This window comes from Stegastes partitus, unplaced genomic scaffold, assembly GCF_000690725.1.
Source record: "Stegastes partitus isolate 25-593 unplaced genomic scaffold, Stegastes_partitus-1.0.2 Scaffold129, whole genome shotgun sequence".
In the NCBI taxonomy this organism is placed as follows: domain Eukaryota; kingdom Metazoa; phylum Chordata; class Actinopteri; family Pomacentridae; genus Stegastes; species Stegastes partitus.
In genome coordinates this window covers 365,339-382,013 of record NW_007577860.1, presented here as the reverse complement: position 1 = coordinate 382,013, position 16,675 = coordinate 365,339, and the positions used below count along the sequence as shown (strand labels likewise).

The 16,675-nt window shown below is 45.7% G+C and overlaps 3 protein-coding genes across 5 annotated transcripts in view; 2 read left to right on the top strand and 1 right to left on the bottom strand.

Moving 5' to 3' along the window:
* The window catches only part of akap12b (A kinase (PRKA) anchor protein 12b), a 51,221-nt gene extending 47,921 nt beyond the window's left edge, over positions 1-3,300 (top strand). For all 3 annotated transcript variants that reach the window (XM_008278658.1, XM_008278659.1, XM_008278660.1), the window contains one exon: positions 956-3,300. The gene's annotated coding sequence lies outside the window, so the exon portion shown is untranslated. The remainder of the gene's footprint in view (positions 1-955) is intronic.
* A 174-nt stretch (positions 3,301-3,474) lies between these two features.
* On the bottom strand, positions 3,475-13,168 carry zbtb2b (zinc finger and BTB domain containing 2b). The gene is made up of 3 exons (XM_008278656.1): positions 12,248-13,168; positions 8,533-8,713; positions 3,475-7,679 (listed from the first exon to the last, which is right to left on the bottom strand). The coding sequence occupies exons 2-3, from the start codon at positions 8,703-8,705 to the stop codon at positions 6,275-6,277; spliced, it is 1,578 nt and encodes a 525-aa protein (XP_008276878.1). The 5' UTR covers positions 8,706-8,713; positions 12,248-13,168; the 3' UTR covers positions 3,475-6,274.
* Positions 12,207-16,675, top strand: part of armt1 (acidic residue methyltransferase 1) — an 8,493-nt gene continuing 4,024 nt past the window's right edge. Inside the window, exon 1 of the mRNA XM_008278657.1 lies at positions 12,207-12,221. The gene's annotated coding sequence lies outside the window, so the exon portion shown is untranslated. The remainder of the gene's footprint in view (positions 12,222-16,675) is intronic.

Genomic DNA, 16,675 nt, shown 5'->3' with positions numbered 1-16,675 from the left:
TGCACTCTGACCAGATGAAAAAGCTTTTGTTCGGGCTACGAGTAACCAGGGGACCTTTGATATCAAAGCAGGAATGCCGCCGTTGACCCCTTCTTTGTAGGCCGGGGTCTTAAAGGGAAGCGGTGTGTGTGAGGGGCAGATGAACTTGTGCTGAAAGGCTGATTATGATTCCTCTGCTCCCTCCTCATGTTTTTCTTCTATCACAGGCTCAGTATGGAGTCAAGAAACCATGTCGGAGTATGCGTCTGTTAGATTCAATTACAAAGCTTCAAAGGACTGACGTTGTTTTTTTCAGTTTTAACTGAATTATTTCTATTTATTAATGTGCAAAAATGCTTTAGAGATACTGTCTGCAGTTATTTGATATAAGCAGTGAGGAGGAGGGATCGCTGGTCGTAGCTCACTGGTTATTAGACGGTCACGCAGCTCCCATTAATACAAATAAATACATATGAGAATAAAGGAAAAACTGTTCGATAAGAAGAAGTGATTTAAGAAAAAATACATTTGGACACAAAAAGTTTTTAAACTTTAACTTAAAATGTAAAATTGTACCTTAAAAGTAAAAACGGACAAAAATAAATCTTGATAGAAAAAGTAAAACATTTTAACTGAAGTAAATTTCTATTTGTTGTCTAAATCACAGAAGTGCTGGTCAGAGACAACGTATTGATCAGTGATGTTATCAGCTGGCTGCAGCTCGTTTCCTGCTCTGATCGGCCTCCAAACCAGCAAACCAATGCAAATTAATCAGCTTTAATAAAACAACATGCAGTGAAGAACCATCCCTCATATACAGAAGCTGTTCACATGGGGATGCTCTAACACAGGCTTCCTACAAACATTATGCTGTGGTGATGTTCTTCCAACACACCACAAGATGAAGCTGCCATCTGATGAAGAGCAGGAACTTCCTCTCCCTCCTAACATCTGTTTCTGTGTCTGTCCACCCCAGCTGAAGCTGCAGGACTGATGCCTGGGAGACGGACTGTCTGGACCAGGACCTGAGTGATGAGGGAGAGAGAGACCCAAAGAGGTTCTGCTCTGTGGTAACTCGCTGAGACTGGGCCTCACCCATCCGCCCAGAGAGACTGACTGACTGAGCTGCAGCTCCGCCATTCTCTCCAGCTCCCGTCCCACCTCTGCTTCACCCCCCATCCTACAGCCTCTACCTGAACACCTCACCACCTCACCCACCTACCACCTCACCACCTCACCCACCTACCACCTCACCCACCTACCACCTCACCCACCCACCCACCCACCCACACACCCACTCACTCTCACAAACACACACTCATTGCATGTCCTGTGCCTCACAAGCATCCATCTGGCTCACACTCACTGCACCGTGTGTTCAGGGTGTCACGTTCCCTCGCTGTGTAGGATGAGAACCTGGTTGAGTGTGTATCTGTGCATATGTGTGTGTGCGTGCACGTGCATGTGTGTTATTTTTTGTGTATAGTAGCTCGAGTAAGATGGCGTGAGAAGGTGAAGCGATGGAGGATTATCTTGTATATTGTATTTATATCTTGAGTATTCTTGCATTGACCCATAAGTCTTTATTTTTTCTTTTTTTGACCCTTTTTTGTTGTTGTATGAACATTGTTACCTGTTTTTTTTTAAATCCCCATATTAAGCTGTGATATATCAGGTATTTTATTCTGACAGTCGGTTTTAGGATTGATAGAACCAAACATCCACTAAGTCGTATCAGGACACTGAGAACAGTTGCATAAAGTGCTTTTTGTATCACAGCTTTAAACTGTCATATTCTACGATTACTTCAACGTTCTGTAGCGACTACAGCTAAGCCATGGTACAGGTGTTACTCCACCCACAGAAACCAACACGAGGGCAGATCGTCATAAACGTGCCACATTCTGACTTTTGATACGTTTTCTTCATTGTGCACCCAAACAGAACTCTGAATAAGCTTCATGTAGGTAAGAGACACAATCACTGCCTGATTTACTGTGAAAAAGATGTTGTTACGCATTAGTCCATGTAAGAATACAATAAAATACCATCAGTGGAACATGTGGCAGAGGTTTCTGGTAAACTTGCAAACAACACAGATGCAGCTGTTGCTCACATCATGGTCACGTGTCTAACGGCCGCTTTCTCTGATTACTGTGTGAAATATGTTGTTGTGATGTGAAGCAGTTGAACACTTTCTTTACTGCGCTCTGTTTACATTTGCTGATGTAAAGAAAGTATGTTGATGCCCTCTACTGCTCACAGGAGGTAGTGCACCCTGTAGTCTTCATCATTGCTGTCCTTTTGACTTCATGTATGTGTTTTAACACGGTTGATAACGTATGACATGATCTCTGTCCGGTTCAGCCTGAAGCTAGACCTGCACTACGGCGTGTTGCTCACTAAGCGTGTTCGCTCGGGTCACCGGACCGGCACCAGGGAGGACGTAGACTGAGTGGTTTAAAGAGGCACAGACGCCATCCGCATGGTACCAGAAATATAAACAAAAGCTCATTTTATGCTTTATTTAAAAGCCAAATCGAGTTAGGATAAATCAGGGAGTCATGGTCTTTCCATCGCTCACGGGATGAGACATCAGTTGCATCCAATTAGGTTTCCAAAGCATCTCCTCAGCTGCTGTGGTTCAGGCATCAGACCTCGGCTGTAAAGTCAGGCCTCACTGTGCTCATTGGTTTTAGAAATACCTGAGACACTCCCATTACCCACGTTTACCACCAAAGTCATCATGTTGCCATGGGTTATACTGGTATTTGTTTTAATTCCTACCAACTTTTAACAGATTGCACCATTTCATATCCTCTGAACATCCTGTGAGCTTCTCCAGTCCACTGGATTTATGTTCTGTGGCTGATAGTCACATTTCACTCAGCTTTATGACCAAACGAGTCGGAATCAGGAAGTCTGAAACCTTAATTAGGTCGCCACTTCACTTTACTTTGACTCCACGGGGTGTGACACATCCACCATATATCTGCTTTATGTAAAATAAATGATCACAAGCCGACAGTGAACTAAAGACTTGCTATCGCTGCATCATGTGAAGCGTTCAGGAGCACCTCCCACCTCCAGTCCTCCCTGCTTTTGTAACACTCAACTGTGAACCTGTTAACATTTGTACAGATTGTATACCTACTGTATGTACCTAAAGCATATTGTTGTAATATTAACTAATAACCTGCATCCATCTAGCATAATATTCATGTAGCATGGTCTTAATTGTCTTTTATATTTTCCAAGCTGTTAATAGTAAGGATTCAGAAACCTGTCTATATTTCATTCAATAAAGTTAGAGAAAACCGGTGTGCATTTATTTTTTAATGAATGCTTGAATACTCAGGATGAATCACCAGAACACTTTATTTACTGTCGGCGTAAACAGATGCTAAATCAGACTGATAATTAAAGAAGTGTCTCCAGAAGCTGTAACGCAGCAAACCAAGAGTTGAGCTAAAGACAAGACAAAACCACTCAGTGTTATAAAAAAGATGTTTTTATTGTTCTTTCTTCACTGGAAAAGAAAAAAAAGTTAAAACAGAGAAACTACTCACATTCCTGAGAAGACAGATTGATCACAGTAGATGTCAGATGGGGAGGAGGGAACACTGTGTGCACTAGAGCTGCACCGGTCGGCCTTCACTAGTCCTCAACTCATTATTCACACAACCAGCAGTGGACAGAAAAGACAAACGAGTCGTCTTCCTGAGATACTGAGCTGTTTAAACACACACAAAAACAGAAGTAAAGGTACAAAACTAGTGTGTGTGGATGACGGGTACAGCTTGAACCACAGGGAGGACGTGTCCTTATGTAAAGCTGTGCATCAGTTTGGCTCAGAAACATGAACGTCAGTAGTACAGCAGTTTGATCGCCTTCGCGTGAGACAGACAAGAGGCGCTCCCTGTTCAACACTGAACATATTTAACAGCTCGTATCTACAGAAAGATCGTTTCTAATGTGAATTAAATATGACTTATGGCAAATAATTGGCAAGTACACAGTCACATAGGAAAAAAAATCACTGTTAAATCTGATATTCTCCCCCCATCTTTAAACCTGAGTAGAACACCAAGAGAAACAGCGCCATCTAGCCGGACACTGGGTGAACTGCATTAGAGCAACCACTGCTTCCCACATTTCTAATTGACATACTAGGGATGGGCATTTTTAGTATTTTAAATCATGGAAATAATTACAAGATGGAGGCAGGTAAAAAAAAAAAGAGCTAAAAAACAGATTTCATGTGAAATGATGTCACATTAGCATAGCAATTAGCTTCTGAGCGCTACATCTCGAATGACGGGCGTACTATTTGTCTCCAGAGTGATTATCATCATCATCACTGTGTCACAGAGCAGAAAGACTGGGACAGAAATATAAACGGCAAATGGAAGAGCAAGGATGCTATATTTCTGTTTTTATGAATTGGATGATGTTGGAAGCTCACAACCATTTTGGAGCAAATTTACACTCATTTCTTCCTTGTGGAGGGAACAATACACTTCCATTAGCCTCCCTGCAGTGGATTCACCTCAATGTTCAGACATGTAAGAACCGGAAAAAAAAATACATTGAGTTTCTAAGTATAAAGTTTTAATCACAGTTAAAATTAAGTTCAGTTTTGCAACAGAGGAATCAACACAGACGCTGACTGGTAGGTTCTTCTTCACCATTCAGACGACTTGAGTTACGATTACACTGGACACACGTCAGCAAGACAGATGAGATCACATGTAAAACACTTCCTAGCTTCACATTTATTCGACATGTACGTAACGATGTCTCATTGCATCCAGTCATCAGTAGTACACAGGAAGTATTCTGTCGTTGGAACATGTAAGAAACGCCACCTTTCATATTCCCATAAAACACGCCTGCATCTCCCTGTTATCCTGTTACTCCTCCTACAAATGTCGCATCTACTCTTCCTGGTATGGACACAGCTAAAACAAACAAACAAAAAAAACATGTACATTTGCCAGACGGTCTTCATAATAAAAAAAAACGGTTCCCTTTGCACAAAACGAATAAGACAGTTAGCAGTTAGCACAAATATGGCAAAAAAAAGACATCTAAAATCCCACAGGGTCTCTTTAATCATCAGGATAGATGTATGCCCATCCCTAATACGTTAGCTTTTGCAAAACCAAATGTATTCCTATTCGTCTACTAATATACAAACATCTCTGCAATATAATGTTTTCTCTGTAAATATAGCAGTGTATAGAAAATTAGAAAAGCATGTCAAACCAAATTCAAGGGCTTTGAGGAGTAAATTCAAGCAAATGATGAAAGACGGGATGTACAACATCGTACAGGACAGAAGGTGTGTGTGTGTGTGTGTGTGTGTGTGTGTGTGTGTGTGTGCCAAAGAGCTCTACAACATGCACAACAAGTTAAAATGAGAAAGAATTAAAAGTGGCACAGCTGTAGACACGACTGCTTGTGTTCAGGAGCCACTCTGGCTTCATGTGGTGGACAAGACGGAGACGGAACCATATTCACACTGAGCACAGTCCACACGGGAGTCAGACACAGAGTCAAACAGCTGAAGTGTTGCTGAGCAGGATGCAGTTAATGGTGGTCATATTACACGTCAAGCTCTTTGTCCTGCTGAGGCGGAGCCCTCGACCACAACGCTAATGGAAGACCAGTGTACTTTGATGCATATGGAGAACTACTCAAATAAGAGCACAGATTGTCTCGGGTCGGTGTGCTTTTAGCTGGACATTTATTTCTATACCTGATCTGCAGAACCAGCCTCTCAGTTCTGACTGTGTGGAAATAACTGAGCAGCTCCAGAGGTCTCGGTAGCACTTTGCGCCTCTTTCTCCTCCACAAGACTAGCACAGCCGCCTCATCTCACAACATGTTGTCTGCTCCGGAACCGTCTGAGCTTCCTCTTCCTCTCACACTGAAAAAAGTGCCTGCACAGCGTCACCACAGAAGCAGCTCTGGAGGGTCTGGTGCAGCCTCACATGTCAGCGTCTAACACCAGCGTAGACAACCGGTGAAACTCTGATCGCCGCCTTGACTCGAATGTCATGTGATTTGCTTTTCTTTTCATTACAGAGGGACTTCTAGGCTGTTTAATTTGAACTTCTTGTTATCTCCACGGCCAAAATATCAAAACACGGCATCAAAAAACAAAGTAAAGTTTAAGTAGATGAGAACCTCCAACATACATACCCTGACTAACTTCAACTTTAGCTTACTAGTAACCATAACTTAGATAATAAACATACATGTTATAAGGGACACATACACAGTTTCGGCACTATTCTACGAGGATCTCCTCGGTCTTTATGGGTTCTAGTGGAGTGCCAGAGTTGGACAAATCGGAGCCTTCATCTTTGGAAAATTCTTCACGATGGAGCAGCATGCCTGCCCCGGCGTTCCCCTGCAGCCCCACTAATCCCCCCTGAGTGAAGCACAAGTGTTTGATCACCTCGTTGGGGTTGGAGAAGGTGGTGGCACAAATGTTGCACTTGTAAGGCTTCGATGAGCCCAAGAACATGGCCTCCATCTGGCTGCTGTCGTCTCCGGCGGCGCACAGCTCCATGCTCTGTCGGTCCACCATGGTGTAGGTGTCGGCGCCCTGGTTCAGGCACACGTGACGGGCCGCCTGGTTGGCGCGGCAAAAGCTCTTCCCGCAGGCGCTGCATTTGAAGGGCTTTCCCGTGTGGATGTACATGTGCTCGCGCCAGTGGCTCTTCTGAATGAACTTGCGGCCGCAGGTGGAGCACTCGTACTTCCGCCGCTTCACTTCCCGGTCCAAGTCGGCGCTCTCCAGGTTGTCAATGTCCGCAATGTCTGATGGAGGCGGTGTGTCTGCCTGAGAGTTCAGCCCTCCCACCCCCCAGCTGGAAGTGGACACCTCTGCTCGGGGAGAGTCCGAGTTGGTACCTGAAACAGGGGTTTGCTCGCTGTCACTAATGATCTCGACCGCTGCAGCGGCAACCGAGGGACTCGATGCAACTTTGTTCCCTTTAGGAAGCCCCTCTATGAGCAGGCTGTGTTCTCCAGCCATGACAGGAGAGAGTGCATCGCTGGGCTCGGTCAGGGTCTGCTGGAGAACCTGGGTGTGCTGGAGGAGGTGCTCTCTCAGCAGACTTCTCTGAGTGAACCGGCTTCTGCAGAGGTGACAGGAGTAATGCTTCCTGAAGGAGGAACTCCTCTTCATGATGCTGGGCTTCACATGAAGGATGGCGCTGGCTGAGGAACCATCTGCACTGAGCAGGTCCATTCCCCCCTCCTCAGCCGCAGGCTTCGCTCCACTGGTCGAAGCCTCCACATCCGGGGGCGAAGACGCCAGCTTGGCCGGTAAAGAATCTGCGTGTGAAGCACTCGCTGGTGTGGACGGCTGCTTCCCCTCTGAGCTGCCCTGCTCCGCGTCAAAGGGCGAGGAGAGCTGAGTGGGCAGTCTGGCTGACAGCGCCACCTGTTGATCAGAGATCTGGATGCCATAGAGGGAGGTGGAGAGGTTGATGCTTTGCTCGGGGTGGGAATACACTGACTGGCTGGCCTCCTGTAGCAGCGGATAGGCATGAAGGAATCTGACCCCCTGCTCCAGGCGCGCCGGATCTATGAGCTGCGGCGCCAGCTTTCCCGTGTACATCAGGTTGAGGAGGTAGCTGAAGATATCTGGCTGTATGTCGGCAGCCTTCAGACGCACACAGTCACTGGAACAAAAACACACAGTCAGCTGGTGACATGATGGGTGACATACTAGCATCATGTAACACTGTTCATCAGCAGGAAACACAACTGACCAAAGTGATTACTGTGCTTCTACTGGACAGCGAGGACCACAGGTGATAGAACCTCACTAGAACACATGATCAGGGCAGAACCTCACTAGAACACATGATCAGGGCAGAACCTCACTAGAACACATGATCAGGGCAGAACAGATGCTTTGATCTGAACCCTCAGAACCCCAAAACCTGCTGGTTGGCTGCAAAGAGTCGTCACTGTTTTAAGAAATGTTCCAAAATGACACCAACTATCATCCCGATGACAGACAGAATCGTCTCACTTCAGCTTCTGACGGGCCTGAACCCGACTAAACCGAACACGTGTGACGAGTCATCGACCAAATCTAACCTTAAAACTATGACATTTTAAAATTTGCCAAATATAAAACAGAGCAGAGAGGAACAAATACGAGAACCAATTTAAAAGTGAAGCGGTTAAATATCTGTATTCTGTAGCAGCACCTGAAGGCATCAGAACAACGTATGTGCTGATTCCAGTTTATTAAAATGGTAAAATAAATATTTACATCCAACCTTTTTTATATATCCTTTTTATTTGACATTTGTGAGTTCTCTTTGCTTCCAGCCAGGTTGTGCTGCTTCTGTACAAGCAGAGGACTTCACACTGATGAGCCCACAGTGAGTGAAAATGTCACGGAGGTAAAAAACACCCAGAACCTGACGGAGGTTCAGGAGTTAATACGCTTAATTCTTTAACAGTTTTTGACACCACTGTCAGTACACTCATTCGCCCTGTGCTGTGCAGCTCCTGTGGTACCTGTCCTGGTGAATGAAGAGCATTCTGAAGTAGTTGGAGAAGGCAGCGAGGACGGCTTTGTGGGCTTTGAAGAAGACATCTCCTATGGCCACGGTGCAGTCGCACAGGAAGCCGAACTCCCTCTGAGCGTTAAGCTGTTGCAGCAGGATAAGACCATGGTTGGCCAGCTCCATTCTTCAACCTGCACAAAGACGCACAAACACACGAGCAGCAGTGAGTTTCCTGTGTGGAAGCAGGCCAGCGCTGACTGTGACCACAAAGAGTCGGGCTGACAGCGGCGAGCTAACGGCTTGTAAACGCAACACAACAGCCAACAATGATTGTGTGACGTTAGAGACGAATTGTGGCGCTAATGTCGTAGAACATTGTGCTGATTAACGGTGCGGCTCCACAGAGCAGAACCTCCTGGTCAGACGGGTCGGCTGCTCGGTGCCTCTGTGGGTTTCATTCTTCAGCGGTAATAAACAGGAAAAGGAAGTTATTTGCGAATTCAAACGTCTTTGGACGTTCTTGTTCTAAATCAGCTTTAGGAGGATGATGTTTTTAATCAGTTACAACCAGAACCATCAGGCTGCATTCAGTCTGTAGACCAGCTCTGTGCTCAGAGTCCCTGACTGACCTCTGATGACAACTTCAACAATATCACCTCCCACAGTCCCTGAGATGGTCAAAATGATCAATCAGCCTCGTTATGAAACGACTGGTTGGTGCTCATCATACAGAAAAACCCAAAACAGACCTCTGCTTTGTCATGTTCTCCTCCTACTACTACAGTAGTTGGACCACCAGAGCTCAGCGGGAGAGCCTTAAAACAGGAAGTAAACAAACCCAAAGCACCGTCTCCTCAGCTCTGTTCTGTGAGTTAGAGCCTTTGGTGTTTGCATGGCGCTGTTCTGGTGGAGTCCTGTGCAGAGGACATGTTGGAGCTGTGTGCAGTCTGCTGACCAATGAGAGGAGCTCTGCTGACCCTAAAGGTCGCTGGAGGACTGAGAGGGCTGCAGGCCATCACATGATCAGGGTTATGGGTGTCGACACACATTCCTGAGGCAAAACGGGTTCTACCCCCTTCCAGCGGAGCATGAACACAGTGGGCAGGGTGAATCTCCGTTCTCCCAAACGGTCTCCCAGCACACAGCAAAGACGAGAACGGACCCTTCATCAGCACGTGAACCTCCACAAGAACACAAGTGTGTAGTTGTGTGGAGCCCCACTGCACAGCAACACACTGAGGAAGCCGTCTACACATGTGTTCCATCAGAAAGGTCAGAGTGCAAAGATGCTGGTGCTGCAGTGCATGCTGGGCTTCCTCAGCGACATCAGGTACTGAACGGGCTGAAGACAAACACCAGCTCTGCTCACTCAGAGCTTCTATATATAACAAACTATATGCAGTCAGACACTACAGCCGTGCAGTAAACTCAACCTGGAGGAAGGTTGAACTGCTCAGTTTGTCATGAAGCTGACGGTGGACGTGTGTGTTCAACGTTTTGGTCATTTTCAAGGCTGTAGTTTGTGATGCGTTTAACTGGGTTGATTTCAAAACGGGTGTTTTTAATAATTCATCCATCTCATGTACATCAGTGAGCAAAGACTAGATAACACCGCCATGTCATCAATTCATCAATCAAGAGAAGACCAGCCTTTTTTGTTTTTAAACTGTTTAATTGTTTTCAGGCTGATTTGCTGAATGCTCTCTCGTTCCAGCCTCTAGAATCCTACATGACAACAAACCAGCTCGTTGGAATTAATCACATTAAAAATCTGTCACCTCGTTCCTTTGGCATTAAAATTTCACGACTTTTTGTCATTTCACAGACAGAAATGCTCCTTACAGTGAAATGTCCATCAGCAGCAGTGTTGTTTAAATATGACAAATATCTTTTAAAGTAATTCAACCATAATCTCAAAACTTAGCATAAAGTTGAACCAACATCTCTCCAAAGCAGTGGACAACAACAGAACCTAACAGGCTCGTGGTTTCATTCCAGGGCTGCTGGTTTTCTTTACATGTGCCTAATAAAGTGAGCGTGTTTCTGCTGTCAGGGCTGCAGCTGCTCACTTTCCCTGCAGCCCTCAATACATGTTAATCAATAGACGGTTTCATTATTAGTCGCTCTTACCCTCTGGGTTCTTACTCCTTCATCACAACCAGTGCAGAGTAGCTAACGCTGTTCACATGTGTTGTTATTACGAGCTGCACCGATCCTTTTATACTCAATAAATGTACTTTAATAATAATAATTGAGTTTTCAGATGCAGCTTGCGACAGCAGAAAACACACATGACAAAAGAAACTGTTGTCAGGGTTTCCTCTAAACAGAGAATATTCCCACTAACTGATTAATCTGCTGGTTTCCACTCAGACAGGAGGCTTACAGCTCAGCCGGGTGGACGGTTCCTCCCTAACAGCATGTAGTCCTGCAGACCTGAACCTGGAGCAGCTTTCAGACAATATGACAGAACAAACTGTTCATATGGATGAAGCCGGACATTCTCATCAGCTACTAAACAGACTAGAAAACTAGAAAATATTGAAGAAATCCAGCGCCACTTGTACTTCATGTGATTTTAGGATTGTTCTTCCAATAGAGTGATCAATGAGCTTTAATGGTTTCAGCTCACAGAACACCAGCCTACTGGTCCCAGACAGGCTTCAGCTTGGTGCAACTTTCATTTGGTTTTCAGATCTAAAAACAAACAAACTCAAGGTGACAGAACACAGAGCAGTCAGATGGACCTCCGGCATCATTTCACTCCAACATGTTCACATTTCAGCATCTAGAGCCACTGAATGGTGTCACTTTAGCCTCCTGCATGGTTTCAGTTGTTGCTCAGACCTTAATGCTGCTTTAGCGACATTTATTTCATTAAAACAGAAAAACACAACAGCTCGTCATCAGGAGGACTGAACACAGAAAACCACCAAACAGTCTCCTCTGCGCATCCAGAGCCACTAGACGGTGCTGATCCAGTTAATCATCAGAGCTGTTCTTCTGATGGATTACTGTGATTGGTTCGGCTCTGAGAACATGAGCCTGCAGCACAGCTGTGGACGCTTGATCCCGTAATGACTCGTAATGCTGCAGTTTAATGGCCAGACGGGCTTTAGCTCGCTGCTAGCCTCCGTCACACACTTTTCTCTTCACCGTTTAAAGGAGACTTTTAATCGAAACTTTCCGTCCTCCGGTCCGGTCCGGTCCGGTCCGGTCCGTGAGCTCCGACAGCACGCGCTGATCAATTCTAAGTTGTTTGCAACAATGTAGCGCCGCCCCTGATGCGATGCAGACACGTGGACCAGTGACTTCCGCGCGGAGACTCGCTCTTATTCTCCAAATACACCGTTAAACTGTGCGCGCGGAGCCCGGAGCCGCCGCGCGACCCAAACGGCTCCGGAACCAAACAACAGCGGCCCCGGTACAGAGAGGATCTACAGGCTGCACACGGAGCGGGCGGGCGCGCGTGTTGACCGACTCTCGGTTGCTATTGCTAGCGCGAGAGAACGGACAGCGTTGTGCGCGCGCGCGGACGCGCGCGCACAGCGCACACACTGGCGGGGGCAGAGAGCGCGAGAGGCGCAGGGGGATGGGGCCGGTCACGAACGCGTTTCTTTTAACTTCCCCGTGAAAAATTACAGTTAGCCGAAGCACAAGCGAGCAGCCCGGTACCGAAACACAACGGCCACACGGACGGTGAGTATGTGGCCGGAACCACGTACCTGCGCTCCGCTTCAGTCGCTGGACTTTGCCGTGTCGCCGCTGTTTGTTTGTTACCGGAGACTCGTCCGTCCTCTGTGGGGCTCGCAGCAGCTTCTACTGCTCCTTGTAAACGCAGCATTCGTTGGCGGCGGAGAGGGTCGTCCGTCGGTGTTTTCCGGTTAGGGGTTTTACGTTACAATCACATGACTGTGGGTAAACGCCAGCCGAGGAAAAAAAAAAAAAAAAAAGCAAGAAGCAGCCGTTGTAGAAAATCCGTTGAGCAGGGGGCGGTGGAGTTCACGTTAATTTCCCGCACTGTGTAACCGCCGTAAGATCAGCCCCCGCTGGTCCGCCTCCTGACAGCCGGCGAGGGCGAACAGAACCGCGGGGCGGTTCGTCAGTGGCCTGCGCCGTTAACGACACGTAAACATTAAAGCCGAGCGTGTGCGTGTGTGTGTGTGTGTGTGCGTGTGTGTGTGTGTGTGTGTGTGGTGGCACTCGGCGGCACCGACACAAACCGCTTCACACACACCAGACGCTTTTATTTGCATTTTCGGTTGAAGCCTTTCAGTGTTTTGAAGGCGTTCAGATGAAGAGCAGCCCGGTACCGTCAGCACCGGGTCAGCCTGGTACCGTCAGCACCGGGTCAGTCCGGTGCTGAATGTGTGCTTTATAGTATTTTGTAGGGTTTTACACCGTCACGGTGAAATGACTTCAGTAATGACACACATTTAAACTTTAAGTGTAAACTAGGAAGCAGCTGGTTCTGTGCTGTAGGGTCAGACTGGATCACAGACTGGATCACAGACTGGATCACAGACTGGACCACAGACTGGACCACATCTCACTGCTCAGCTTTAATATGACATGTAGTAAAGCCACACAGGAATCATGTCATACAGCTAAATAACAGACATTAATAACATCACACTAACATAATAATAACTAATAACATCCAGACATTATGTGATTAAAACATGAAAAACTCAAAATACTACAATATGAGTTAATTACTGAAAAACCACTAAATATACATATATTAAAAAGTATTTTAATAAACATGCTGTGGAGTGTTAGTCTCCCTGTGAGCTGATCGTTTCTACATAATTGGGTTTAGTTTCAGTGGGCGTTATGGTGATGATCATTAAAATACGTAACCAGAGGAGTTTTAATGCACTTTATAAAGAGACTACTAATGAACACAGATAACGAACATTCAGGAATTATATGATTAATATGAATTAATTACTGAAGTACTTTATAATCTCATTTTAATTAAACTGTCAGACTTGACTGAGTGTTGGGCTGTGAACTTCTCTACATGACTCTGATTTCTGTGGACATGAAACAGTCACGTCCCTTTTTTAACCCTTTAACATAACTAATGTGCAACAGACACTCAGCAATGATGTCGTACTCATAACTAACACAAAACAGCCCACGACGGTTTGAGTTAAGCTGAAACGCTACCATGCTGCTGTATTCATGTGTTATTAACGAGCTTCACATGCTAACGAGTTCTAGTGTTGGCTGGAAACTTCTCTTTTTGACATCAAGGCTGTTTACCCTCAATAAGATAAATATTAAAATGCATGCAAAAGTAAATGTCAGTGCACGTTATGAGGTGAGTTTCACCGTTTTAAACGACATAACTACTGAGCAACAGACGCACAACAGTTCTGTCATACAACTAAATAACACAACATGGCCTCCTGCAGTGTGAGTCCGTCTGTCCAACACCACCACGTCCACGTCCAACACCACCACGTCCACGTGCTGCTGTACGTTTAGTTCTCAAGGTTTTTATTACCGACATAACAAATGACCAACAAGCGCACAGGAATTATGACACAAATGAATAACATAATTTACCAGGTAATTACTGAAATATCTATTTTTAATAAATCAGGAAACAAGCGTTCTCATTTTAAGTTTGGTTTTGCTATTAACGAACCTTTTCTGGGTCAGTGTGTAGAACTTAAGCTCTGAGGTTTTTAGTCAGACGAGTAGACGTGACTAAAAATCAGACCTGCTTTACCGTGTGCAGTTAGATTCTATTTAAAAAGCATGTTTTTGCAGTAAACCCTGTCGAATAGATGGGAATTATAATGTATTCAAAAATCATTACATTACAGAGTACAGGAGCTTTTATGTAACACAACATTTAAAAAGGATCAGTGATTGAGGTCTTTGCTTGTTTTTAGGGTGCAGTTTAGATTAAGCCTAGACTGAGCTTAGTTTTACTGTCGGCCTGTCTGGGGCATCAGGACGCACGCTGTCGCTGCAAATGAGGGAAATATATTTTCACTCAAAGGCTGCTGTTACACGTAACCAGTGAGTTAATCAGACGCCTGCACACCGTGACCGGGCAGTGTGAGACCCGGTTCTGTCCCTAGTTGTACTGAATGTTGTGGACCTGCTGTACATTAAATAACACCAAGTTTTTAGGACTTGTTGCTTTTGTGTGAAAGGAGTAATCACCTCTGAGTGTTGTTCTCCCTCAGTGTTACAATACCCACAGACATGTTTGGTCATCTGCTGTGAATAATGACTGTTGATGTGTTTTTACCCATAAAATGGTTCCGACACATGTTTAGAAACTCCTAACGTTACATCTACACATCAGTATTTAACTTCCAAAGGGTTCCAAACTTTGAAATGAGTTGTGTAGGGGAACCAGACGGGTCTAGAAACTAGCTGTGAAGTCAGCAATGATGCTTGCAGGTATTTACCTTAAACTATTGTCTGAGCTGAGAGACTGTCCACTTAGAAAACTACCCGACCTGTCAGACTGTGAACATGGTTCTGCTCAGTGAGACACAGGCATCCAGCAGAAGTCATATCGGCTCAAACAGTGTTTATCAGTGGAGAATAAGTTAAGCAGAGCAAAAACGCTGCTACACCAGTGAATGTATAACCCCCAAATGTCCATGGGAACCCTTTTTTGGACTTCAGTGAGTTTCAGTAGAACTTAAAGGAACCATTTTGCCTGTCCAGAGGCACAGGAAGTGTAGGAGGACCTTCACAAGTGCACTTTGGAGTCACATCAATATTTTGTCATCAGATGTTGTCATCAGTGAGTTGGTGGATGTTGTTCCAGTGTAAACACCAATTTTTTCCAGACCTGTCATTACAGAGTTGCATTTCAGCCTCAGGGCCGGGAGTCCACATGAGGACAGCGTTTCAGAGCGCTGGCTTTGCAAGAGGATGGGTGGAGTCAGTAAATGCAGATGGGAGGCGTAGGAGGGGGCCGAGGACCTTCAAGTTTCTGTCTGTAAACAAAAGGACTGATCTGATATTTTAAAACTAATCAGCTGATAGAAATGTAGCTCTGTGGGGGTACAAATGTTTTATATGCAAACCCCAGAGTGAGAGCACAGGTGTAGATGTGACTGACAGCTAAACAAAAGCCTGTTTGCTTTGCTGAAAGGGCCACAGCAGGAGCTCAGTGAACGAAGCAGACAAACTGTTACCTGTGGCTCACTGTCACTGTTTTGTCATGAAAATCAATACATTGTAATCAGGAGGGTTTAAGGCCTCCCCGGTGGGAGGATTATGTATGCATGCCTCTGTTCATATGGCTTTCTTATGCACTCTCCTTTTACTCAGCAGCTCATTGAAAAGAGATTCAGACTGGACTTTCACATGACTGCCCTGCCATTGATTTCCATTAAATTGATTTGTCCTGCATTAATGCATTCTTCGAGCAGCAGCGCGCTCTGCAAGAAGCTGCTTCAGACACACCGTGAGATTTGTGCCTGTTACAGCTGATCCTGGCGTCAGAGCGCTTTTATTTCCTTCTCAAACAGTCGCTCAGACCTGCTGCATGGCGGGACTGTGCTGAGCTGAAAGCCCGTCCAAACAGGGCCTTTAACGTTCACCGCCACCCTCCCCCTCTTTCTGGGCCTGTTTTGAAACCGGAGTGGTGAGTCACTCCTCTCGGTTTAGAAAAACAGATCCGGCGGGGCTGGGGCCCGGCGGGGGGATGGGAGGCCGGCAGTGGATGAACACCGGAGGTGGACGCAGCTGGACTCCCACTCCCAGGGACCCCACATCCTGACAACGGCCCGCAGCGTTCCCATAGTGACCGGGCTGCTCTGAGAGGGAAAAACACCGCCGGAGCGAATTGAAATGCGCATCTTTCCAGACTGCACTGGCTGCAGCCAATTAGCAGTTGTTCAGACGGAGAGTCAGAAGTGCTAACCCCGTCCCGTTTTCAAAACAAAGAGCTGACCACATCCTACACGACTGCTATTGTACTTTTAGCCTGTTTTTTTTTTTTTTTAATTGGACTGGAAACTGATGAGTAGCAAAATGCATTCATGAGAACACTGATTATTTTTGTAGCCCAAGAAATGTCAGACAATTTACCTTCAAAATCAGCACATGCAAAGTCCTGACTGTGTGCAAAAAGATGATGGAACTGCATCAACTCAATGGACAAATGA